This window comes from Etheostoma spectabile, chromosome 12, assembly GCF_008692095.1.
Source record: "Etheostoma spectabile isolate EspeVRDwgs_2016 chromosome 12, UIUC_Espe_1.0, whole genome shotgun sequence".
Classification (NCBI taxonomy): Eukaryota; Metazoa; Chordata; class Actinopteri; order Perciformes; family Percidae; genus Etheostoma; species Etheostoma spectabile.
Genome location: NC_045744.1, coordinates 12,735,849 through 12,758,644, shown reverse-complemented (window position 1 = coordinate 12,758,644; position 22,796 = coordinate 12,735,849). Strand labels below are relative to the sequence as shown.

Sequence of the window (22,796 nt, the reverse complement as noted above, 5' to 3'; positions counted from 1 at the left end):
ATAATAGTTGTTGGCCCCTGTTGACCCCTCAACTGTAAGCAAATTCACATACAATCCGATGTTTCTTTTTCAGTGATTGCATGGTAATATGAGTCAATATGCAATTTAAAAAGTGCAAAATAGTATAAATATATATAATAATAAAGCTATTAAGATAGATTCTGTAAATTGAATGAATGATGTATCATGTCTGTCTGTGGAAGTCAGTGAGAGGCAGAGATGGAGGCCGGCCTCACAATGCTCAGAGAGTTTTAAAGGTTGGTTTTGAATTATGTTGAGAAGATGTAAATTTATCTGCTGCAGTTACTGGACGCATATCTATGCTTTGTCCAGCACACTCAAAACATATCTGATAAAGCTGTGCTTACTGAATCAGTTATAAGTCCAATAGGAAAACCAGTAGGAAACTCATTATTACAATTTTCTTTTTCATGTTTTATACATACATGACAAAGTCACTAATTAATAGAATAAAGTAATTTCCTGAGTTTTGGCACCTTTTGTAAAATGTATCACAAAACCACAAAACAGTGCAAAATACTTTCATGGTTTTATTTGTATATTAATTATGACAATAATAAATAAATAAATAAATAATAGATAACCTTTTCATCAGCTTAGTTCCACTAATTCGCTGATGATAAACGTATCAAATGACATCTGCAAGATAGTAAATCTGTTTTGTAAACTTTGAGATTGTGCAGCATCCTTTAAAGGTCCCATGGCATGAAAATGTCACTTTATGAGTTTTTTTTAACATTTATATGCTCTCCCGCAGTCTGCTTATGGTCCCCCAGTGGCTAGAACTGGCGATAGGTGCAAACCGAGCCCTGGGTATCCTGCTCTGCCTTTGAGAAAATGACAGCTTAGATGGGCTGATCTGGAATCTTGCCCCTTATGAGGTCATAAGAGGCAAGGTTACCTCCCATTTCTCTACTTTGCCCGCCCAGAGAATTTGGCCAACCCATGAGAGAGAGAGACATCATGGCTTTCAAATGAGCAAAGTGACAGTTGGTCAAGGCCACCCCCCCCACCACCACACCCCACACAAAGAGATTTCAGATATGGTATTAGGGGACCACTTCCAAACAGCACCATGTCATGGGACCTTTAATGTTATGTCTAATAATGTAAAGTTTTTTTTTAATGTTTTATAAATAATACAAAGACCTTTCAATTTACCATTTTTAAACAAATGGATAACTGGAGCCAAACTGCTACAATCGCTGCAATTGGATGACAAGAAGAGATAGAAAGAACCGCTCATCTTTGTGTTCAAATCAGATGGAACTTCACTCAGGAAGGAAATCCTTGGCAGTGGTCTCACGAAACTGTTTAACTGTCTTTGTATTGGTCCAATCTAGGGCAAGTTCAAATGGGTAGCGCTTCTGAGACCGCCCTCTTGTTTTTCTTCTTCCTGGTCCAGATCAACACACATCTGTTCTTGGAGAGTAGGAATGTTAATATGTTTATGCATCTTTCAGAGAGTTAATGTGAGCACATAGTTTCAGTGCAGGCCCCAGTTTAAGGTTCATGGTGCTGACCATGTGCTCCTCTGTTAGAAGCAGCAGAGCCTGTCCATCTATTTCCTGGGAGCGAAACTCCTTGGCCACATCCTGACCACCTGGAGAAAAGAGAAGAAGGAGACTAAGTAGAGTGTGTGTCTCTTGTTGATTTTGATGCATTTTGTTTAGCTGATCCATTTGCAGACTTACTATATATATATAATATATTAAATTCATTAAATATCAGGCTTATACAACAACATATGTATATTCTTACTCTGTTAAACAAGGGGTCTGTTGCAGCTTTTATGGGGCAATTTACTCAAAGCTGTCTTTGATGCTTTGAACATCTGGCAGCATTAATTTGATGCACAGGAGGTGATTCACTTTATGTCCTTGAAAGCAACAGTGTGTTTTTGCTTTAACAGTGAGTCAACAGTAAGACGAATGTAGAAAAGTGGGTTAACTACCTTCATACATTTATATGTTTTTGTTGTTTATTTTTGTTTATGATAAGCTGCAAGAAGTCTAAGGCGGAAAATGGAGCTTACTAAGGTTTGGGAAAAACATGTTTTGTTTGTTCGGCTGTTAATGAGCTCCAGGAAATTCTTAGCCGTACCTGGTAGGGAGTTGATATAAGAAAACACTTGCTCTACGTTCCACTGAGACGGACAGCCGACGTTGGCTTCTCCGTCAGAAACACTGATTGTTTCTGTCATCCTCTGCTCCTGCTCTCTCTCCCTCTCTCGCTCTCTCTCAGCTTGTTTACGGAGCCTGGTTGTCATGGGAATGGGAGGCTCGTCTTCCTCATCTTCCCCCTGCTCTTCCTCCTCTATCAGTGAACTTTGCCGGCTCTCTTCTGAGCCAAACAGCCGACGAGCCTGTGGAGCACAAAGACAATTTCTGGCAAATATCTACTGTGTTTTTGTGTGGACTACTTACAGAAAAGCTCAACCAGTTATTAGCCTTAGTCATCTCAGATAAGATTATGGTTCCTACGTGTGAAAGCTGCAGTTTTTTGTTTTTATATTGAATGTTATTAAAATAAAGGTTTAATTTAAAGGAGTTAGTGCATTACAGGTTTTTTTTCTAATGTTAAGCGATGGTCCATTGAGCCTTAAGCATCTTCAAACCTTGAAATAATGTAATTAATCTGGATTTTAGGAAAGAGTTTATGCATCAATCTATTGTCTAAATGCTGATTTACACTTGTTGGGTTGTGACCATAGCCTTTTGGCCGGCAGCAGATGTCATCCGATGGTATCCAACCTTCACTGAGTGTTTCAACACTTATCAAACTTAACACAGTTGGTGGTCTGGCAGTAATGGCCAAATCATCTGCTCCTAGCTTCCAGCTTCCCTCCTCTCGTCTACTCCATGACCAGCGAGAGGCTCGTTCTGCCTCCTCCCACATGCTGTGAGCGTCTTGTTTCTTTCCTCTGCAGCCAATCTCTACGGGCAACATACCTGCCTGCCATCCCTTGTCCTTACAGTCCTGAACTAAGGACTGGTACTGTAAGGCCTCTCTCTTTCTCTCCTCCCACGGCACTGTCAGCTCAATCCGAATGAATGTTTCGGTCTTTAATTGACCACAGTACAGTGTCCAGACGTAGCGTTGTGTGCACCACCTCTGGGAACGGCAGCCTCCTTCCAATGTCACCCCTCATCTTTCAGGACGTGGCAGCTTGCAGCAGATTAGGCTTTGGTCTTTCGGTAGAGAACGGCCTAGTAACTCTTTGATGAATGTGCCGGTGGGCCTTTTCTTGCATCTATTCTGCTCTGGTGTGTTGGCCACAGGAGAGAGAAGCACCTCGTCATGGCAAAACCTATACCATCCTTGAACCAGAGATTCTGGAGAGTCTGGTGCAAGCTTTAACGCATAAAAAGATTTCACTTATTCGAAATTATTATTAAAACATCATTATTATTTGATTGAATTTATGTATTTATGTATTTCTTTCAAATAAATTTTAAAAACTCACTTTTATCGTAAACCCCCCAACTTTTTCCTAGTTTTTGGAGCGCTATTTTACTTTTGATTATTTTTTGATTATTTTATGTATTACTGTGATCAACAGTCTTTGCTGTTATTAAGTTGTCTTACAGACCAGTGGTTGAAAGATCTAACTAACAGGATATGGAAAGCAGGAAAAAAAACATTTGTGCCACAAAAGGTCATGTTAATTTGTCTGATATTTATTTGCTATTTGTTTTTGTTTCCTTTGGATATTTATTTTATTCTTATCAGGCCTGGGCTGAGAACTCCAGGTATGGACATTAACAACTGTCCATAGATGCATTGGATACGTCTTTTTGAAAATTTAAGTTAAGTTAAGTTATATGTCCTATTTTGAAAATGTGTTCACAGACTGGGAGTCTCCTTCAACGCTCTGCTCCTGTCAGATGCAGCAGTCCCCCAGAGAGCAGCTTGTCTCATAGGACCAGTGATCCCTGCAGCACTCCCTGCATTTTGCTACAAGCGTCAGGTCAGTGATATTAACTGACCTGTCTCAGAAAATGTTCTCTAGAGGCTCCGTTCACTATCCTGCTGGGGGGTCGTCCTCTCCTGCCCATGGGCCTGTGACCCCAACGGCCTGCTTTCAGCACAGTGATACGCTTGGTGCAGCTCACACTAAACCTTAAAACAGAGAATCAAAATATTAAATTAGATTCATACAGTTCACTGCAGATGATCGCATTTGAATAGGGATGGCACTGCAGTCATGATATAATTCTTGAAGCCCAAAAGCCCTTTGAGATTTTTTTTCCTGTGTGTACTCATTAGTAGTTTGACAGGCTTTTGCCATTGTGCACTAAGCTAATAGTCTGCATCTGGACTCTTTGATGCCTGGATGGAGTCTCAAAAGGAAACATGTGAGTGATTATGCACTTGTGACTTTTTCCATTAACCCAAATGTAACTCAATGGGTTCCAGATGTCAGATGATGTGTCTCACCACCACTGAGACAGACAACATTTTCATTTTACTCATCTTGTGTGATGGAGGCTGCCTAAAAATCTTTATTTACACAAGGAAAGATCCTTTTTTGCTGCAAAACTCTGCTTTTTCATTCATTTTATTCTAACCAAAAGTCATTGTTTTAAATGATAAGGGTGGTGTTATTCTCTATTTTGTCTTACATGAAAAGACTAAAACCAACCAAAGTCTATCTCTCAATGCTTTCTGGCTTCCCAACACTGTAAATCTTCTCAGTAATTTCCTAAAACAGCTGAGTGCTGTAGTTTTAGTAAACAAACAGGAGGAAAAAGTGCATTTGTTGGGGACTATTTTTAGTGGTGGATTAATACACATGCAGTGCTCTAGGGAGTATTTCAGGACTGGGTATGTTGCATCAGCTACAGTGTGTGTGTTCGAGATAATGAGGAAACATGTTTATAATAGCTTGGAACAACAATGCCGCTCACGTCATTGTTTGATAAGTTGTATCAGGCTTTGGCTACACAAACAATACTCGTTCAATCAATCATCATCAATCAATCAATCAATCAATCGTCGGGTAACATTGCCAGCCCTATCCTTTAACATCAAATCAACACTTAAACAACAATGTGGCAGGACTGTCTAGTTACCTGCCAGTAGAATAATTTATTTATCTTTGCTCCTTTAAAGGGGAACTACGCCCATTTTCAAAATTCATACATGTTATTCCTATGGTTGAAGACAGCCCAAAAATATTAGTAAACATGAACAACTCTCTCCCATATTAGAGTGCCAAAACTCAAATTTGTGAATTCATCAAGTTTAAAGGTTGGAACTGCTTCAATGAATTGAGAAATATGTTATAGATGACACTGAGAGCATCTGAGTATTTGGGTACATTTTCTGTCTCAGGACTGAGAACTCTACAGCAGAGTAAAGCTCATTTGGGTATAAAAAAAGAAATAAAAACTTCCAGTCAGTGTCCATGGAGCAGTTCCAATCTTTATACTTGATGACATGACAATGTTTGAGACCTACTTCTCTGGTTTCCGACTTTGAGAGAGAGTAGCTCATAATCACAGATATTAATTTAACTTTTCTAGGTCATGAAAATTAACATACTGGAGTTTTTAATGTAAGTTGTGTTTCCCTTCAATTCTGAGACATTGAGAGTGCAGGTTTTAATCAGCTCAAAAAAAGGAATGAAAAACTTGTATAACTTAACATCGGCTTACCATCCATTGGGATGGCATTACTGTATCTTAAATGCAGTGTACATTTTCAGTACTGGATTGGCATTACTTCAGAGAACCAGGCTGATATGTTTGATGTGACCTCTGCTTATTAACGAAAGGGTTGTTGGTTCATCTTAATGTGTGAGTGATTTATTTTACCTTCTGACACACGTCATGGAGCAGAAGCGTTTGGAGCGCAGGAACGTGTGAGCGTAACCTCGGCTCCCACAGAACTCACACTGCAGCACACCTGCCACACTCTCCCCCAGCTCTGCAACTTCACAGGACCAGCTGTTAGTCTCTCTCTCTCTCACACACACACACACACACACACACACACACACACACACACAAAGACACCCTCACCGTCTGCTGCAGGGCCATGGTCTTCCATCTCTGAATCTGTTGAATCCATCTGTTCAGCATCCAGCGGACTGTCCTCTGCTGCTGAATCCCCGTTGGTTTGTATCTCCTGGGATTCAGGCAGTGAAGCCTGCTGGTCTAACAGCGAGGAGGAGACCACCTGCATTAAGAGGTGCATTAAGAAAGGTAAACTCTCACATACTGACATTGAAAGACATTAGTTCTATGTAAAAACAGATGGGGTATAGCTTTCACACAGCTACGTTTGACTAAAATTAAAGTTTTATCATATGAACTGGAAAAATTGCCATTCCACAATATATGTGTGGCTGCATTGCATTAGTCTATTATAAGGCTGCTGTCAGAAGCCTAATATCTGGTACAGTATCTGAAAAGAGCTTATTGGCACTGGAAATTATTGAATGTTAACTAGCCACAAATGTTGAGAACTATGTGTCCATTTAAAGGGTTTCAGGATGAAATTTCCCATAAGCTAAAAGATCCAACTCAGACACACATTCACCGGTGATATTGCAACTCCCTTGTTCATACCGGGAATGGCTCCAGGCCCTCTCGGATGACGAAGCCCTCTATAAGGTGTGTAAGGACGGTGGTTGTGAGTATCGTGTCAGGGCTCTCTGGGACACTTGTTGGGGAGGAGGGGGGCTGGGCTGGGCCTCTCACTGCTGCTGGCAGGACGGGAGGCGGTAGAGGAGGAGGGTCGCTGCTGGTGGTGGTGAGCTGGGAGGGTTCTTCCACCACTGGCGACCTGACCACTGGGTGACTGGATATGATGGAGGATGAACCCATCACTGAGGAACAATAAGAGGTGTAAAAGATAACACAACTGAGGGGCGTTTCGTGCAAGCAAAATTACCAGTTGAAGCGTGCTTATTCCGGTAATTCCAGTTCATTTTCTTAGGAATTCAGTTTCGTAAAAGTAAGTCTGACCTAAGTTACCATGGAAACGTATTCCTCCAGATTAACGCCCGGTCTCTGTCAGGTTAGTTTGTTACAGACAGCCAATTTGAAGATATTTTAACAGCATTTTAGCCATACAGAGACTGCTATGTCACTTTCATACCTCAAAGTTGTTTAATAGTGTGTTGCATCTTTACAACTTTACAAATAATTTAAACTATTTTTTAACTAACTTTGTAACTCATTTTAGCTTAATTAGCAGATTCAGGTTTTAAGGTTTATCCAAGACAGGCTCTGTTTTTCTAAACCAACCTTTATGAAACATCCCTCTGGCTAGTGAGGAGAGTTTGAAGGGTTAGAAAGGGGTTTATTGTATTGTATTCTTAATCATATTTTACCTGCACCATTCTGCTTAAGAGGCCCAATGAGAGGTGTCAGGGTCCCGTCTCGCTGTGGACTGGCAGAACATTCATCTTTTCTCTCCTCTGAGCTCAATCCATTCACTTTGCACGTTTGCCCCAACTGAAATTGAAACCACAACAAGCCCTTGATCAAAATAGCACATGCAGTGAAAAGGCAACACCTACACATTAACAGCAGCATAAGGTGACTCACGGATGTAGTTTCACTGTGTCTGACTTGATGCACTTTCAGATTAACAGCCACCGTCTGAGGAGGTGGAAGGTTCTGGTAGGGCATCTGGACCAGGGCCTCCGCTACAGGCAGCTCCTGCTCTGTCAGCAACATATGTCCTGAATGGATGGCCAAAGCCTGGACCGAGTGCAGGGACAGCCTCTGGAGGGAAGCTGGGGGGTTCTGGGGTAGCCTGGGGAGAACCAGAGGCGGAGGAGGAGGTGGAGGCTGGTTCTGCGCTTGTGGGAATGAGGTCCGGCGGTGTGGAGCCGCCACCAAAGGAGGAGGCTGAGGTTGAACGGTGGCAGCTGGGATTGAGGTCTGAGCTGAGGATGCAAACACACTGGGGACAGACGTAGAAGAAGAAGGTCCTTGGGGGTTGTTGGTTTGTGATTGGGTGCTGGGGGTGGTCAGTCTTTTAACTGAAAGAGAAAGAGGGTTGGCGCTGGGTTCTTGAGGTGCTACTCTGAGAGCGATGGGCTGGAGCTGTCTGTGGTTTGGCGCTCTTCCTGTAGCCTGCTGGAGGATGAGCTGGTGGTGCGCCACCCGCTGGCCTGGCAGACAGGACAGATGCTGCTTGACCATAGTGTGGGTCTGCACCGGAGAGTAGGCTGCAAGGAGAGTGATGCGTAGACAGACATGATGATCAAAAACAAACAAATACATAACACTTACACAAGTATCTCTTTTTCAAGGTTGACCTTAAAGTCATGGCACCTGTCACAGTATGGGAGTTCATTTTCATTATTGTGCCTCATTATTTAAGCCTGAAACACACATTTACTAGTAATATTTCCTTTAAACCTCAGTATTTGAACCTGTTATCTCACCTGGGGTTATAATCTGGGGGCCTGAGGCTAGCCGGGTGACGTCCTCCAGTCCTGTTTCTGTTGAGGTGTCAGTCAGCTGGCTGGTTTTCAGCCCGCAGATTGACGTCTTGGATAAAGAGGTGGCCGGACTCAGGGCTTGCGGATGGGCGGATGGCTTTAAAATCACACTGTGGGTTGTGGCGAGAGCTCCAGGCAAGTGGGCACGTAGAGCGAGATTCTGCACCTGAATATACACAGAAAGAAAGTCACTTTTACACTGAAGCCATGGGTGATGGGGTTGACAGCCCAACTTTATTAACAATTCCTCTGACAATGATCAAAATCCCAAACCGTATTTACCACATAACTTTTAATTTTGCAGTGTGGCTCATGCTCAGGATATGTAACAGCCTGAAGTAGGCAAAGTAACACTGCGGTCTTGTGGCGTGCATGGGTTGTTCTAATTTAGTGCCTGGCAAAGTTTGTACCTGGGACGAGGTAGGTAAAGAGGAGCAGGAGGTGACCACAGGGAGGTCTGATTGAACTGCAGCCACCGTGGCTGCAGGGGTTAGAATAAGCTAACAGAAGAAAAGCAAAAAGCAGGGAGAGACAGGTGGCTAGCTGGTTAGAAATAAACAAATGTGAGAAAAACATAAGAAAACACATTCAGTAAAAATAGAAATAGGGAAAACGAGTCATGCCGTTTGAAAGTATCAGTGCATATTGTAAGAATGACCAACAGTGTGAGACATGTGAAAAGATTTGTACCATCTGAGTGCGAAGGTACATCTGAGCTTGGTTACAGTTGGCTGGTCTGTTTCCCAAGAGCATGGCCTGCTGGGATATGGTGGTTGCAGCACCAGTGGACGTTTGGGTTCGGCCAATCAGGTGAGCTGTCACTGGAGATGCCGGTAAAGTCAACTGGATAAAAGAAAGATGCTGAGGTTAAAAACTGTGTTCAGAGCAGGTCAGAATGCTTGGATTGGTAACACAGATACTCACTGAGTTTTGGGAAACACCAGCAGGCGGATGAACCAAACTGCCACTAGATGACGAAAGTGACTGCCGCTGACAGACTGAAGCCTGAAAGACATTGGAGAGACGTCAATCCCCCTATAGCTCATGTTAACATGACGTGTCATGCTTGCACTGACACATAACAGACATCATCTGACCTTCTGTATGCTAGCCAGACTCTGCAGATGAGGGCTGTGCTGGTGCTGCTGCAGGGCGGCTGTCTGCAGCATGAGCTGGTGCTGCTGCTGGGCCGCGTACATCTGGTGCAAGTACTGGGCCGCCATGCTCTGAGGTCGGTGGATGGCGTGCTGGATCACCTGTCGGATCACGTGATGAACACATCAAGCATTTTACGAATCTCATTTCAGTTAGTCTTTCGGATTTTATTCCATTTGCTTTTGATAAATCGATAAATATAAATTTTGAGGCATTCAGAGCATTTAGTTTTGAAAAAATGTAATTATCTGATGTTAGGATTGGAAAATTCTTAGAACAAAGATGGCCAAGGGCTTGAGATATTCAATTTCAGTAATTTGATTTCACTATGAGCTATTTTATATTTATTTTCAGATAACATGTCAGTCCTGGTGGAATTAACAAAATATGTATGTTTTTGAAAGGTACCTTTTCAAACAACATAGGCTACCTATCAAAAAAATATTTAAGGGAAGACGGTCTGTTTGTCTTTTTTCAGTATGTTGTATTGGCTCTGAGAGTTACACAGGGTCATCTATCACCTGCCTGCCTGCCGAGTCAAATAATGCTTGCAGAGGTCCCAGGTACCGTCTATTACCTGGACTGCCTGTCTGTCGGGTGAGATGATGCTGAGGGAAGTAGAGGGTGCCTGGGTGCACGTGGCGCTGCCGGAGTTGACTGTTGCCATGGTGAACGCAGTTGATGTGATGGGGGCGGTGGTGGCTACAATCCTATTAGTGTCTGTCTGCTTTTCTCCTGGGCCCTGTCTCTCCATCTCCCAGGTCACACACACAGATTCAGTAATGGGAAAACTGTGGAGGTAAAAGAGACATTAATTAACACCAGGAAGTTAAGTAAAACAGGCACAACTTTAGTTGAATCGGTGGTGGACATGTAGCCAAGCCTACCGCTTAGCTCTTTTGTTGTTTAGCACCTTTCTCAACTGGCACTCTGCAGCAACAGGTTTTAGATAACCGAAAATACCAGTTTGTGCGTTACATACTGAATAGTTGTCCAATATTTAGTTTTTGCTGAGTGCAAATATTCCACCAAAACAAGCTCCTTCCGAGTCCGGAGGCTGCCCACGATGATTGGGAGTGCTTTGAAGACAACACAGAGCATTTTTTCTCCTATCCCAGAAAGTTTGTGTGGTGCAGACCTTACTCCACAGCGCTGTGAAGTAAACTAAACCTGTTGTATTTCTTGTTGGCCAGAAGTGAAAGGTAGGCTATTTTATGTGATCTTATTTTGAAAATCTGAACTGATTCGATAGAGTTAACTGCCGCGTAAAATCGGTCTATATATATATAGGCTTACAGATATTCTTAAATTAAAGGATCTCAAAGTCAGTTTTACTTATAAAGCCTTACACAAATCAATCTTTAGTCTAAATAGGCTACTACTAAATCCAACTATACGTAGGCTATTTGTGTTATTCCAAAGCAGTAAAAACATTACGTCTATTGAAATAGGACAACTTTTTAATATGGAGGAAAATAGGCAATAGGCGTTAATTTCTTGGTATTTCAGTTCAGTTTTAACTTGCTTTACCGTTATGGAAATTCACCCCCGAAAAACATAGAAATGAAATGAAAATAAAGTCACACACATAATAAACTACAAAGATAATTCATCCATTGCAGCACTGAAATAACAATAACTGGCTCAATGAATCAACATATGAATGTATGTAGGCTACTCATTAAGCCGGTATTATAAACGTTACCCAATCTTATTATTTTGTTGGATTTTTAGCTTGTATTCTTGGAAAAGTGCATGCTCAAAGAAATAAAGCATCCAAAAAAAACAGATATATAAAAAAACTACACTGTGGTTTTCAGACCATCTTAAATATGTGTTTTACTTTGATCATTGCAATATAGAAAGCACAACTAAATCATCTAATTAGCGTTATACACAAGTTAGAAACAAACGATAACATAAGAGAGAAAACTGAGGTGGATTTATCGCAGGTATCCTGGGAAAACATTATTATGAATAGATAATAAATAGGCTATATATTAAAAAGGCCAATCGTTCACATCACTGATTTGTTTTCAAAATGAATGTAAAGGCTATTTTGTGCCACTTCCACATCTGTAAAGAGACAAACATCAGACAAAGGTGCTACAATGCTGGAGTTTTTACTTCTTTTAATTTCTGATAGAGCCATGTTGATATGAGTAAAATATTTGAATGATAATAGCCTACTAATAATCTTAAAGGGCAAGCGTTATGAAAAAAAAAAAAAAAAAAAAAATGATCTGCCATATTTTATACGGCTAAAGACTGATGTGATGGCAGCTTGAATATTGATTGCTTTTTGCTGCAGAACCGGTTCTGTCCAATTAAACGCCGACAGCAGGCTATATCCTCGATAAACCCTAAATGATCATAAATGATCTTAAATGCACTGTCCATAATGTAGGAACCTCAGATAATACCTTTAACAAATCAGGATGTCATTATTCCCTGTCTGTCGGTCTGCCTCTCATCGCTCAGACGGCGCTGTTTGCATGCACAATCGTTCACCTTTTGTCGGCGTTACCTGCCTGGTATTGATAGACCATCAGGCCATTAAGAACGGACCAGACCCGGTCCGGCACATTGTCCCAATCAAGAAGCCTACTGATGCGTCAGTACTGTCTAAAATGGAGATGAAAAAATTCAGACGGTACACAGCAGGCAATAAAAAAGACTTGATACAGCACCGCTCGCAGTGCGGGAGGACCTTCCACAGCCGGGGAGTCCTCTGCGCTCACTGCGTGGACAGTCCGGAGATGTTTGGCGGCTGAACCATGTGTTTGTGTCCATTTTGAATGGCTTATATTTATGTCTGATGAATGGCTTTAGATATTCGCTCAAAAAAGAAGAAGAAAGAAAATAGGATCGGGTTGATGTGTGAGGGAAATTTCCCGAGGCTGCACACAAAAAAGATGCATCAGAAGACTATTTCACAAACCGCTGATGGGCTGATATGCCAGACACAGCTACAATATGATTATCCTTCCATATGGGATTGTTTTCTAAGAGGACACATTGCTTACAGATAATACACTAGGTCGATCTAACAAAAGAAACCAAAAGTAGCCTAAGAATTGCCTTTCAAAAAGGCTCAGCAAGCACGTTCTTGCTCTGCAGAGATATGCTTACATAAGCTATTATAGGCTATGCATACAAAGATTAAGTAGCCTATACAACACACAAAAGGAAAGTTGGAGCATCTGCATAGACATATGTAGAATACAGATGATTAACTTACTCTAGTAATCAGTTTGGACATGTTACTTAACTGTTGAAATATAACGTGAAATCCAAACATGAGGCTGCACTGTGATTGGGAAGTAAAAGCATCAATGTCAAACTAATTAATCCGGGTGGATTTTTAGAATATGTTTATAAAAATTGATGGATATTAGTGCAACAATGATGCTTACATCCGTAGTGAAATTGGATATAGGTGGAGAAAGAAATAAAGTTGGGCAAGCTTTCATCATTCATCTCTTTCTGCCTCTGTCTCTCTATCATTATGGGGAAAAATAGAGCGATAAACAAAAAATATATAATGTAGGCTATACATTGTGCAGCAAAAACACATGCTATTTCTGAGACAAGTTTCCCCGGGGCTGCAGGACCTGTCAGGAGTTTCGCTCAGGATGAGGAAGATCAACTCGTTCTCGGCTGTGAAGGATGCTCTTTTCACGTGGTGTTCATGGACAGTCGGAAATAGCAAGACATAAACCTGCGTGAATCATCCAGCAAAATGTTAGAACCATATGCAGTCGAATCTATGTTTTGGACCATAGACTGTAAATTAATAATATACAGTCTATGGTTTGAAAATAACTTTATGTTTAGTGGCTAATAGAGCCGTAGGAAAAAAGATATATTTAATTGTTATAATTTATTTTGCTGTTGTTCATGTAGGCCTAACGTTGCATTGCATGAAATAAATAAGATACGTCAAATTAATTAAAGTAATGTCAGTATTTAGAGTTATTGTTAAATGTATTTTTGTAGTCTATGTAAACAATAAACCTATTGATGTGGTGTATAACGTTACATATTCACATTTGTCCTTTTTTCTTTCATCAATTAATCCTCATTTAATCACGTCCGTTTCACATGTTTTTGTATTCATTCGAGCACAGTAGCACAAAGTAGTTCACTAATTCCAAAACATGGAAACACATGCTTTTGCTCATGTTACAGGTCAATTATTGTTGTTATTTCCGAACCAAAGAACTTGAATGGGCGACGTGTCTTGAGGCTTCTACGAGGTCCGAACTCAGATGTTTGAACGTGAAAGCAGCACATAAAACATACAAGGCTTCAGTTGGTACAGTCGGAATGCTGGCGAAGGAGATGTTTAACTTTTCGGAGATTTTATCCATATTAAACTGGTTTGCTATACTTTGTGAACTTAAAATCTGTGTAAAAGTGGGAATTTTAAATAGTCAATACAATATTTGTTTAATGTCAGTTTACATATTTGTGCATCTGTGTGCGCCACCCAACGCATTCCGACAATGGACTCGTCCATCGTAAGGCCTTTGCAGTAGGGAGTTGTTTGGCGGACCCCGCAAGTTTTTCTTTACTTTTCATGTTATTGTTTTGTCTGTAAAGAAACCTAAATTGGTCATTTTTTATCAACACTTGTCTCGTTGTTCACTTGGTGTGTCGACGAACTTTAAAAGCAAAGTGTTTTGGGCGTTATACACAACCAGAGAGCGAAAGAAGAAGGAAGGCATCGGAGACTCGGACTGCCTGAGCTTATGATGCCGACGTTGCGGGACAGCACCATGTCCCACCCCGGCGAGAATTGCCACCAAGTCCGGGTAAAAGCGTATTATAAAGGGTAAGAAATCACTGCTTCTCCTAGCATGTCATGGATCTGGTTAGTAAATCAACTAGCTAAAAACAGTTTTAGACTTTGAAAGGTGGCTAACCAGTTGGCTAACATTAGCTTACCCGGCTAACGGCTTGCTAATGTTGGGTAAATACCAGGTCTGACGTTAGGTAAACTTGACAAGGCAAACAGGCAGGTGAAACTGTCCGGACCATGGCTAGAGCCAGACGCGTTGTCAGTGTAAAGTCATTGGTTTAAATTCAGTCAAAACGAGTTGTTGATTGTGCTAATATCTTAAATCTGACACAGTGTGAAAGTATGGAGCTAGCTAGTCTGACAGCTAATAAGGTTTATAACTAGCCTGGCATGTTGTTATGCACTGGTCAACATTCAATTCTTCTTGGCAGTTTGGTAAGTTAATAAGATGGACCTGTACTTTAGGGATGATGGTAGACGGCTTGACAATGTGAGGTCAAGCTGAACTGTTATTTTCAGATGGTATTCTGAGGTATTTTCAGTAATACTGATGTAGTGTTTATAACATAACATTGCATTTACAATCTCACAGCACAATTCGTCTGTTTCCCCGTTTGTCTTACCTTAATGCAACCTGAACCTTAACTAGGGCTGCAACTAATATCATCAAATCATCTGTTGACTATTATTTTGGTTAGTGATATATTTTTTTGTCTATTAATTTCAAATAAACAGGGAAAAGGCCCACCACAAGTTTTGAAAGCCCTGTTTGTCATGAAATAGTAGTCTGAAATAGTAATAGTCCAACTGTCCAAAACCCAAATATGTTTAATTTACAGTGATATGAAATAGCGAATTGCCAATCATAACATTTGAGTAGCTGAAACTAGACAATATTTGACATTATTTTGCTTTATTTAAAAACTGGAATGATTGATTGATTATTGCATTTTCAGCTGAATAATTCCAAGTTGATTGTCTAATCGATTAATGAATTGTTTCAGCTCTAGCCTTAACAGATCATCTCTGTGGCACCTGAAGTTAACCTCAATTATGCCCTAACCCAAGCTAAGGGGAACGCCGCTGTGGGAAACACTTTTTGAAGGGGAAAGATTATTGGACACATGACAAGCAAAAGATTATAAACATAAATATCAATGTACCATTCATCCCTGATAATGTCATGTATGGGATATGGAGATCCAGTTCTTTAAGTTTTTGTAATATCAAGTCTGACATAGGCATGTCCACTGTTTTAGTTTTGTATCTGGATGTGATGATAGAAATCCTTGGCGACCCAGTTGTTTTTATGACACTCCCTTCCCCACTCTGTGTGATGGAGCCAGTGATTTGGAGCCCACCCAAGACTTGAAAAACGTGAAGTGCGAGTCACCTTAGCCAGACCTGTTTTATATCTCACTGACTCTGTGACGCACCTAATGCACACTGTAGTATGTGTTGATTATCAGGTGTCATTGCACAGAACGAAGCATCTGAAGTATTTATGAGGTCACTGCTGAGGAATCTCAGCTATGCTGCCAGAGAGGGAACACAGTAAGATGGTCTCATTGTTAGGTTATTGAGACACATTAAACCAGGATGGCATCAGTGTTGTTAGGAGTTGGAGATTGAAGAGGTGCCCAGACTCAGTATATTTGGCCCTGACATATCAGCTATCAGCAGCATGTCGGTACTGTTTCCTTACTGTTTTATGTTAAATTGTAACAACACAACTTTCATAAACTTTCTCAAACACAAAATGTGTCCAGACAAAACAAGATATTTGAAGATGTCACCTTGGGTTTTTCAAAGTTGTGATTATAATTTTCTCACAGTTGTTTGACATGAATAATATTCAATTTGATTAATCAATGATGATAAACAATTGTTAGTTGCCGCTCTAGTAAACATGTGACATAGAGGTGAGTGCTTGGAGGTTTCTCCGCCATCCAAACACTGCAGAAACTCACTTCACTTTTTTTTCTTCAAAGTGGTAATCTAAACATCAGTTGACAGAGTAATTCTTTGTTCATCCTTTTAAACCTGAAAACGTCACTCTCAATGGTCTTTCTTGTCCTTGGTCCTTGTGTCTCAGCTCATCTATTTTCACTATAGTGTCCTTTTTGAGTCCATTCATTCCCATTTGCCTGTCTGTTGTCAGTCAACGCCAGCATCAGCAGACCGGTGTCAGCCTGTAGCAGTCCCCGCCTGTCACTGGCTCGTCTTCATTTTACTCACATTCAGTGATGAAGATACTGTACAATGGTAGTAGATATGGTAGGGCCAAAGCTAACAGTTATTTTTATTAGAAATTAATCACCTGATTTATTTTCTCAATTAATTGTTTTTGTTTATGAAATGTCAGAAATTGGTGAAAATGTGTTCATCCCAGTCTCCCACAGCCCCAAGTGATGTGAAGTGACATCTTTATGGGTTGTTGGTCCCTAAACCTGCTGTTTTTAGTAGGGATGCACCAATTGGGAAATCACGTTTAAGATAACAACTTCGTCGATAGCCAATTCCGATGTTTTGTTGTTGTTTCCCCTTTTGCAACAGTGAAACAAATAAATATTCATTATATTAAATAACTGAACTTTTTTTTAATAGTCATTTTCAAAAACGTTATTGTAACACTGCTTTTATCAAGTTAAAATCTACTATGCCGTGAGTCTAAGCATGCTCACACAAGCCAGTAGCTCATGAATGTGTGTGGCCAGGACGTCGTAGGTCTGGGGGACACAAACGTTGACAACTGAGCTATATGTATAGGCTTCAAAATGGCTCGTCGTCTAATGTGATCACTTTGTTAGTAAATTAATCTGTGTAATGTAAATATGGCTTTTTTTTTTTTTAAGATTATATTTTAGGGCTTTTCCCTTTTTATTAGTTACAGTGGATAGACAGGAAAGGGGGAGAGAGATGGGGGATGACACGCAGCAAAGGGCTGCAGGTCGGATTCGAACCCGGGCCGCTGCAGGACTCAGCCTGCTCAGCAGCAGCATACGCTAGCTGACTGTTGTCTGAGTCTGATCGCAAAAAGAACAACACACAAACATCGGCCACTGCCTTTGGTGAATGGCCTCTTTCTGCGTTTAGCAGCCAGCTAAAGCTCATCCTTTTATGAAATAAAACATTTCTGTTTGCCACTGCCAGTGAGTTATGTCAGGTCTGAATCCTTTTTTGCATTCAACACCGACTAACACAAGGCTTCTTATATGCTGGATCAACTTTAGAATTCCTGTGTATGACATGTTTGGCAGGAAACGGGGATTACACCGGCTTGACAGAGCTGCTCAGATTTTTTGCTCTTTTGAATAGAGTTTCTCTCCTTTTCAAAGACTCTGCCATCTGTATCATTGCTTCTAGGTCTAGCTTTGTTTAAAATATGGGAAGCGTTGCTTGTCTTGCCCTTTTACTTTTGCTCTGAAAGCCCCTCAAGCACTGAACTGCAACGTCATACAGCCCTCAACCACCCATCCACTGACACACATCTTCACTAACAAGTCTCAGCTGCTGCTAACATGTAATTATGTATTTTCTGTTTGTCTTGTATATTATGTGTAATACAATTCAAGTGTTTGTACACACATGTTGGCTTATCGTTTTGGGTGATCGTGTCTCAGGCTCAGCAAGAGTGTGTTTGGTTGGTGCTCTTGTGCTGCGAAGAGCAAAGCTCTCTCCTATTCCGCACAGCAGGACGGCCATGTTGCCTAGAGAACACAGCATCCTGCCGTCTGTTTCGTTCACCCTGACCTCAGTGGCTGTTTTTGGAACTTTAGCATGTGCGTTTCTGTATTTGCTACAGTGTGTTGTTGTTGTTGTTTATGTTACCTCAACCGTTAGCGTGTATCAGTGCTAGCATCTTCATGAAAGCCCAGAGAGGCACCCACCAGACCCTTCTTCCTGCTTAAGCACTCACCAGTGACAATTGGCTTCATGCTAGGCAGATGGGGCGGCAGAGTCCGAGTCACGGCAGTGCAGAGCCAGGGGCACAGGCCAGCATTCTCCTCCTCCTTTAATTTTGCTCTACTCTAGGACTGCACACAGCAGAGGAATGCCAGATCTGTGTGGAATGCTGCTTCCTCCCAGTTATTCACCAGTGATGAATTCCCAGTCTTTCACTGCAAAATCCTTCTGTATTTGTCACTCTGGGAATTGCTAGCTTGGTTTCCTTCATCTAATGCAGGTCTTTTTTTTTTTTTTTTAGCTTAATCTGTTGGATGTTGTGTAATGGTAAAAATGCAGTATTGTCTAAGGCATTTTCCAAATCAAAGGAAGCAACACAGAAGTCATTAAACTAAGACTGGGCAATACAGTAAATTGATATAAATTTATATTGTGATATGAGACTAGATATTGTCCTAGATGTTTTATATCGTAATGTAAGTATTGTCTTTTCCAGACTGTTTTAGCTGTTCAGTTATTTGCTTTTACCCACTAAGTCATTATATCCACTGATGATTATTTATCACAAATCTCATTGTGTAAATATTTTGTGAGCACCAATTGCCAACCCTATATATCGTCATTGAGGTATTTGGTCAAAAATACAGTGATATTTGATTTTCCTCATATCGCCCAGCCCTACATTAAACAGCTGCCTACTCATCAGCCTAGTGGTGGAAATAGGATCACTTTCACTTTAGGTAAAGTGAATATACAGTATGTAACCTTTTTAGTGTTTCTGAACCTCTGTCATTTTAGATATAATTATCTTAAATGACCTTTAGCAGCAGTGAAAAGAACGCTATTTTAATGAAGGTAATGAATTTGACCTTTGACCGGTTCTGATTATAACTTTACAATGCGCAATGGGGTTGTACGTCAGTAGCCGGCATTCATCATCAAATGATGATCAAAAAATTTAAAATGCTATAAAACACAGAAAACCATCAAATTATGGCTGCGACTAACATAACTGTATTATTAGTTAATCTAATTATTTTCTTGATGAGCTGCTTTGTCTGTAACCTTTTCATAAAATATTTTAACTTTACTGTCATATGACAACTGTCAAAGGACAAAGAACAGCATCAAATCTTCACATTTAATCAGCTGGAACCAAGACAAACAATTAATTGAGTATCAATATAGTTGTAGATTAATTTTTCTGTCAATCGATTTATAGACAAATTATTTCAACTTTACAGCACATTTGAGAAGTGAATATTGACCGCAATTAAAAACCTGGGTGAAGTATTTTGCATTCCTGTTTCGCACTTTGGATCATCTACCGTCAACATTTTTAGTGTACTGTTTTGTGTGTTCATACACTATTTTCTGATGTTATCAGGGCTTTAGGAGGTTGTAGAGCTACCATACCCCCCACACCCACCCACTCATCACAGGCAATGATTATCAGCAGCAAGGTGGAGGAAGAGGGTGAGAAAAAAGGGAGGAGGAAGAGGCGGCGGCATCAGTCTGAGCCTTACGTCAGTTTATCCTTGCTTAGAATGCTTTATTGATTCATTCATGTGATTTTCAGTCAAGACAGTTTAATACATGCTGTGCTGAAGCTGCACTCTTAAGATGCTTCACATGAACGTGAAACTGAAATATCAGCTAATAACTCACAGTGATGTTATTTGTGCGTATTTGCTGGTGACAGGGACTGACCCTACAGTGACCCTACACTCTGTGCTGTCCTTGGTCTTGTACAGTACATGCAAGTGTGCGTAGTGCGTAGTGTGCGCCATGTGTTGGGATTTTATCATCCAGCTGTAAAGCTCTCAAGTTGATGAAAAATTGGGTTCGTCTTTGACGATGGCAGTAAAGGGAAGAGGTCCTTGCCCTTGTGGGTCACTCCTTGGCTGGTAAGACGGCTATTACATTTTACCCCCGCTTTACTTTCTACACCTTTTTTACTCTTTGCTATGCTTATCTGCATGGTTTTGCTCATTCTGTCACCACACTCATTCCTGATCCCACACATGAGCTTGGACCCTATGTCGCCTGGAGACCTATAAAAGCGTATGGGTGTACCATCTCCACCCGCATTCTTTGGGTTGTAAACATCACTGAGGCTGGCCAGAGGGCTGTGAGCATGTGACATCAATAATAACGCAGCCATGAAACGATGAGGGACAGATGATCCCACCTACAGTGCTCTCGTTCACCCACCACTGCACTCTTTCTCTCACGTCTCACCATACTGTTTGAGTGTATGAGTGAACTGAAGAGGCAGAGAGTGTTGTACTTGTTGATTAAGAGCAGTGGTCCAAGTGTTCTGCTTTCCAGGAAGTGGTGGACTTCAGGGATGGACAGTAACGATCACAATACAGCCACAAACACCATCTCTTATGATTCTTTCTGCTTTAGTGTGGGGCTCTCACACACTCACCTTTTTAGTCTTTCTCCTTCTTGTTTTTGCTCTCTTTCTCACACCAACAATTATGCTGTTCAGGTGAATGCACACATACATGTGACAGACTGCGAGACTGTGACTCACACACAGCAGCGTTTGAGGGGAAAGGACGCTTTCTCACCTCTTTTCTCACCACCAAAAGTCTGGTGTTTTCCCGAGTTTTTTTGAGTGTTCAGAGAAGGAGTGTTTGGACATAATGTCTGAAGTTAACAAACATTGGATTAATCAATTAGTTGGGCGATCAAACAAAAATTGTGTGTATGTGCAGTATGTATGTATTTGTATGTATTTTTATTGAAATTCTTGGAATCAGTAGGGATGCATAATCTGATTTTTCTTTCTCTGTGCCAATTCTTATGCCTCAGCTTTGGTATCTGCTGATATTGAGTACCAATTTGATAACACTGCCACCATTGTAACAACTTCTTTGAATCTCCTTTATGTAACCTGCAACAGGGTAGCAGTAGACGCGTTGACTCAAAGGAACATAACAAATATGAGATAAATAACACAATGCCATGTATTGGATTGGTGCATCCAGAGTTATCGTGAAAGTTAGATAAATACTTACGTTTTCTTAAGCATTTAAATATTTAATATTTATCTGTCTTCTCTGCAGGGACATCATGATCACTCATTTTGAGCCGTCCATCTCATACGAGGGTCTGTACGGGGAGGTTAAGGACATGTGCTCTATGGACAACGACCAACTCTTCACCATGAAGTGGATCGACGAGGAAGGTACACCCCACCCCCCTCTGATCTCGCCTCTCTATCCTTTACTGCTTCTCCTTATCTGTGCTTCAAGAAGAGGCATGATAAACCAGCCAAAATTCACCTTACAGGAAAAATTGGTTTACAAAACAAATATCAATTTATGGTCACATGTGACATCAAAATTTAACAGATATAGCTGGCTACATCTGGCAGAATTTGTCGGTGCCATGTGTTAATATGAACACATGCATAAGCACCCACACTTTTACATGTCACTTGACTTTAACACTGTCTTTTCAAGTCAGTCAAAGGGTACACCCCCCCCATACCCAGTTCCTTGTTGCCAAGGCAGCAAAAATAGTGTCGTAAAAAAGATGCTCTGCTCAGGATAAGGTCAGCCTGCCCAAACTCATTATGCTACATTCAGCTCCTATTGGTCACCACCCACACACAATCACTGGGTAATTAGCCTGTCTGAAAGAGAAAAGCTGCTTGATTGTCTTTCTTCCATTCCCGACATGCACACAGCTCACCAATCAGAACTGGAACAATTAATCGATTGTTCGATTGACATGCAATGAATTGGCAGCTATATCAATTGTTTTATCAATTTTCTTCTAGCAAAAATGTTAAACATAAAACTGTCTCTAGCATCACTTGCTTCTTTTTTTTCTTATGTGATAGTAATATGTAATCTTTGGGCTTTGTACTGTTAATCAGATAAAACAAGCAATATGAAGATGTGCCACCTTCAAACTGCTGTCCAAGATCATGACGTTGTGATGGCTGTAATTCACAATTCTGACATTTTCCAAACCAAAATATATAATTGAGAAAATAATCAAAAGATTAATCACTAATGTATACAACTGTCAATGAAGAAAAATAGGGAGTGCTGCACCGGGTCATGAAAGATGGTGTTGGTGATGCTGAAGTAAACGAATTAAGGGCTCTTCAAGGATCGGGCAAGTAGTTGAGTAAGAATAAAACAAAAACTAGGACTGTCTAGTTTACTTTTAATGGACGTCCATGGTATTTGTTTGGCAGTCTTAAATAGCATCTGTGGCACGTTGATAGTCAGTTAAAAATCTTTTATTAATACATTGATAACCAAAGTGCTTCCACTCAAAGGGTCTTCATCACCTGTAGGAGGGTACTCTTGACAAAAAAAGCCCCCTTACCCTTAACCAAATATTAAAGAAAAAAAAATAGACATTTTTTTTTCCGACTGCAAAGTGCATAATTCTTCGTAACTTACTTTCTAAACGTAC

At 40.7% G+C, this 22,796-nt stretch overlaps 2 protein-coding genes and 1 long non-coding RNA gene across 3 annotated transcripts in view; 2 read left to right on the top strand and 1 right to left on the bottom strand.

The window, feature by feature from the left end:
• The window catches only part of LOC116698725 (uncharacterized), a 350,926-nt gene that overhangs the window by 243,897 nt on the left and 84,233 nt on the right, over positions 1-22,796 (top strand). The gene's annotated exons all lie outside the window — the stretch shown is intronic.
• On the bottom strand, positions 538-12,289 carry phc3 (polyhomeotic homolog 3 (Drosophila)). The gene is given in 17 exon segments (XM_032530807.1): positions 538-708; positions 1,109-1,624; positions 2,125-2,386; positions 4,011-4,143; positions 5,841-5,958; positions 6,048-6,204; positions 6,597-6,856; positions 7,364-7,487; positions 7,581-8,209; positions 8,429-8,651; positions 8,896-8,985; positions 9,176-9,328; positions 9,410-9,490; positions 9,583-9,741; positions 10,218-10,409; positions 10,412-10,431; positions 12,168-12,289. Coding segments are annotated over 16 exon segments (2,778 nt in total). The 5' UTR covers positions 12,190-12,289; the 3' UTR covers positions 538-708; positions 1,109-1,469.
• The window catches only part of prkci (protein kinase C, iota), a 33,202-nt gene continuing 24,539 nt past the window's right edge, over positions 14,134-22,796 (top strand). Inside the window, exons 1-2 of the mRNA XM_032530811.1 lie at positions 14,134-14,477; positions 21,428-21,549. Of these exons, the coding sequence (XP_032386702.1) occupies positions 14,395-14,477; positions 21,428-21,549 (205 nt within the window). The 5' untranslated portion in view covers positions 14,134-14,394. The remainder of the gene's footprint in view (positions 14,478-21,427; positions 21,550-22,796) is intronic.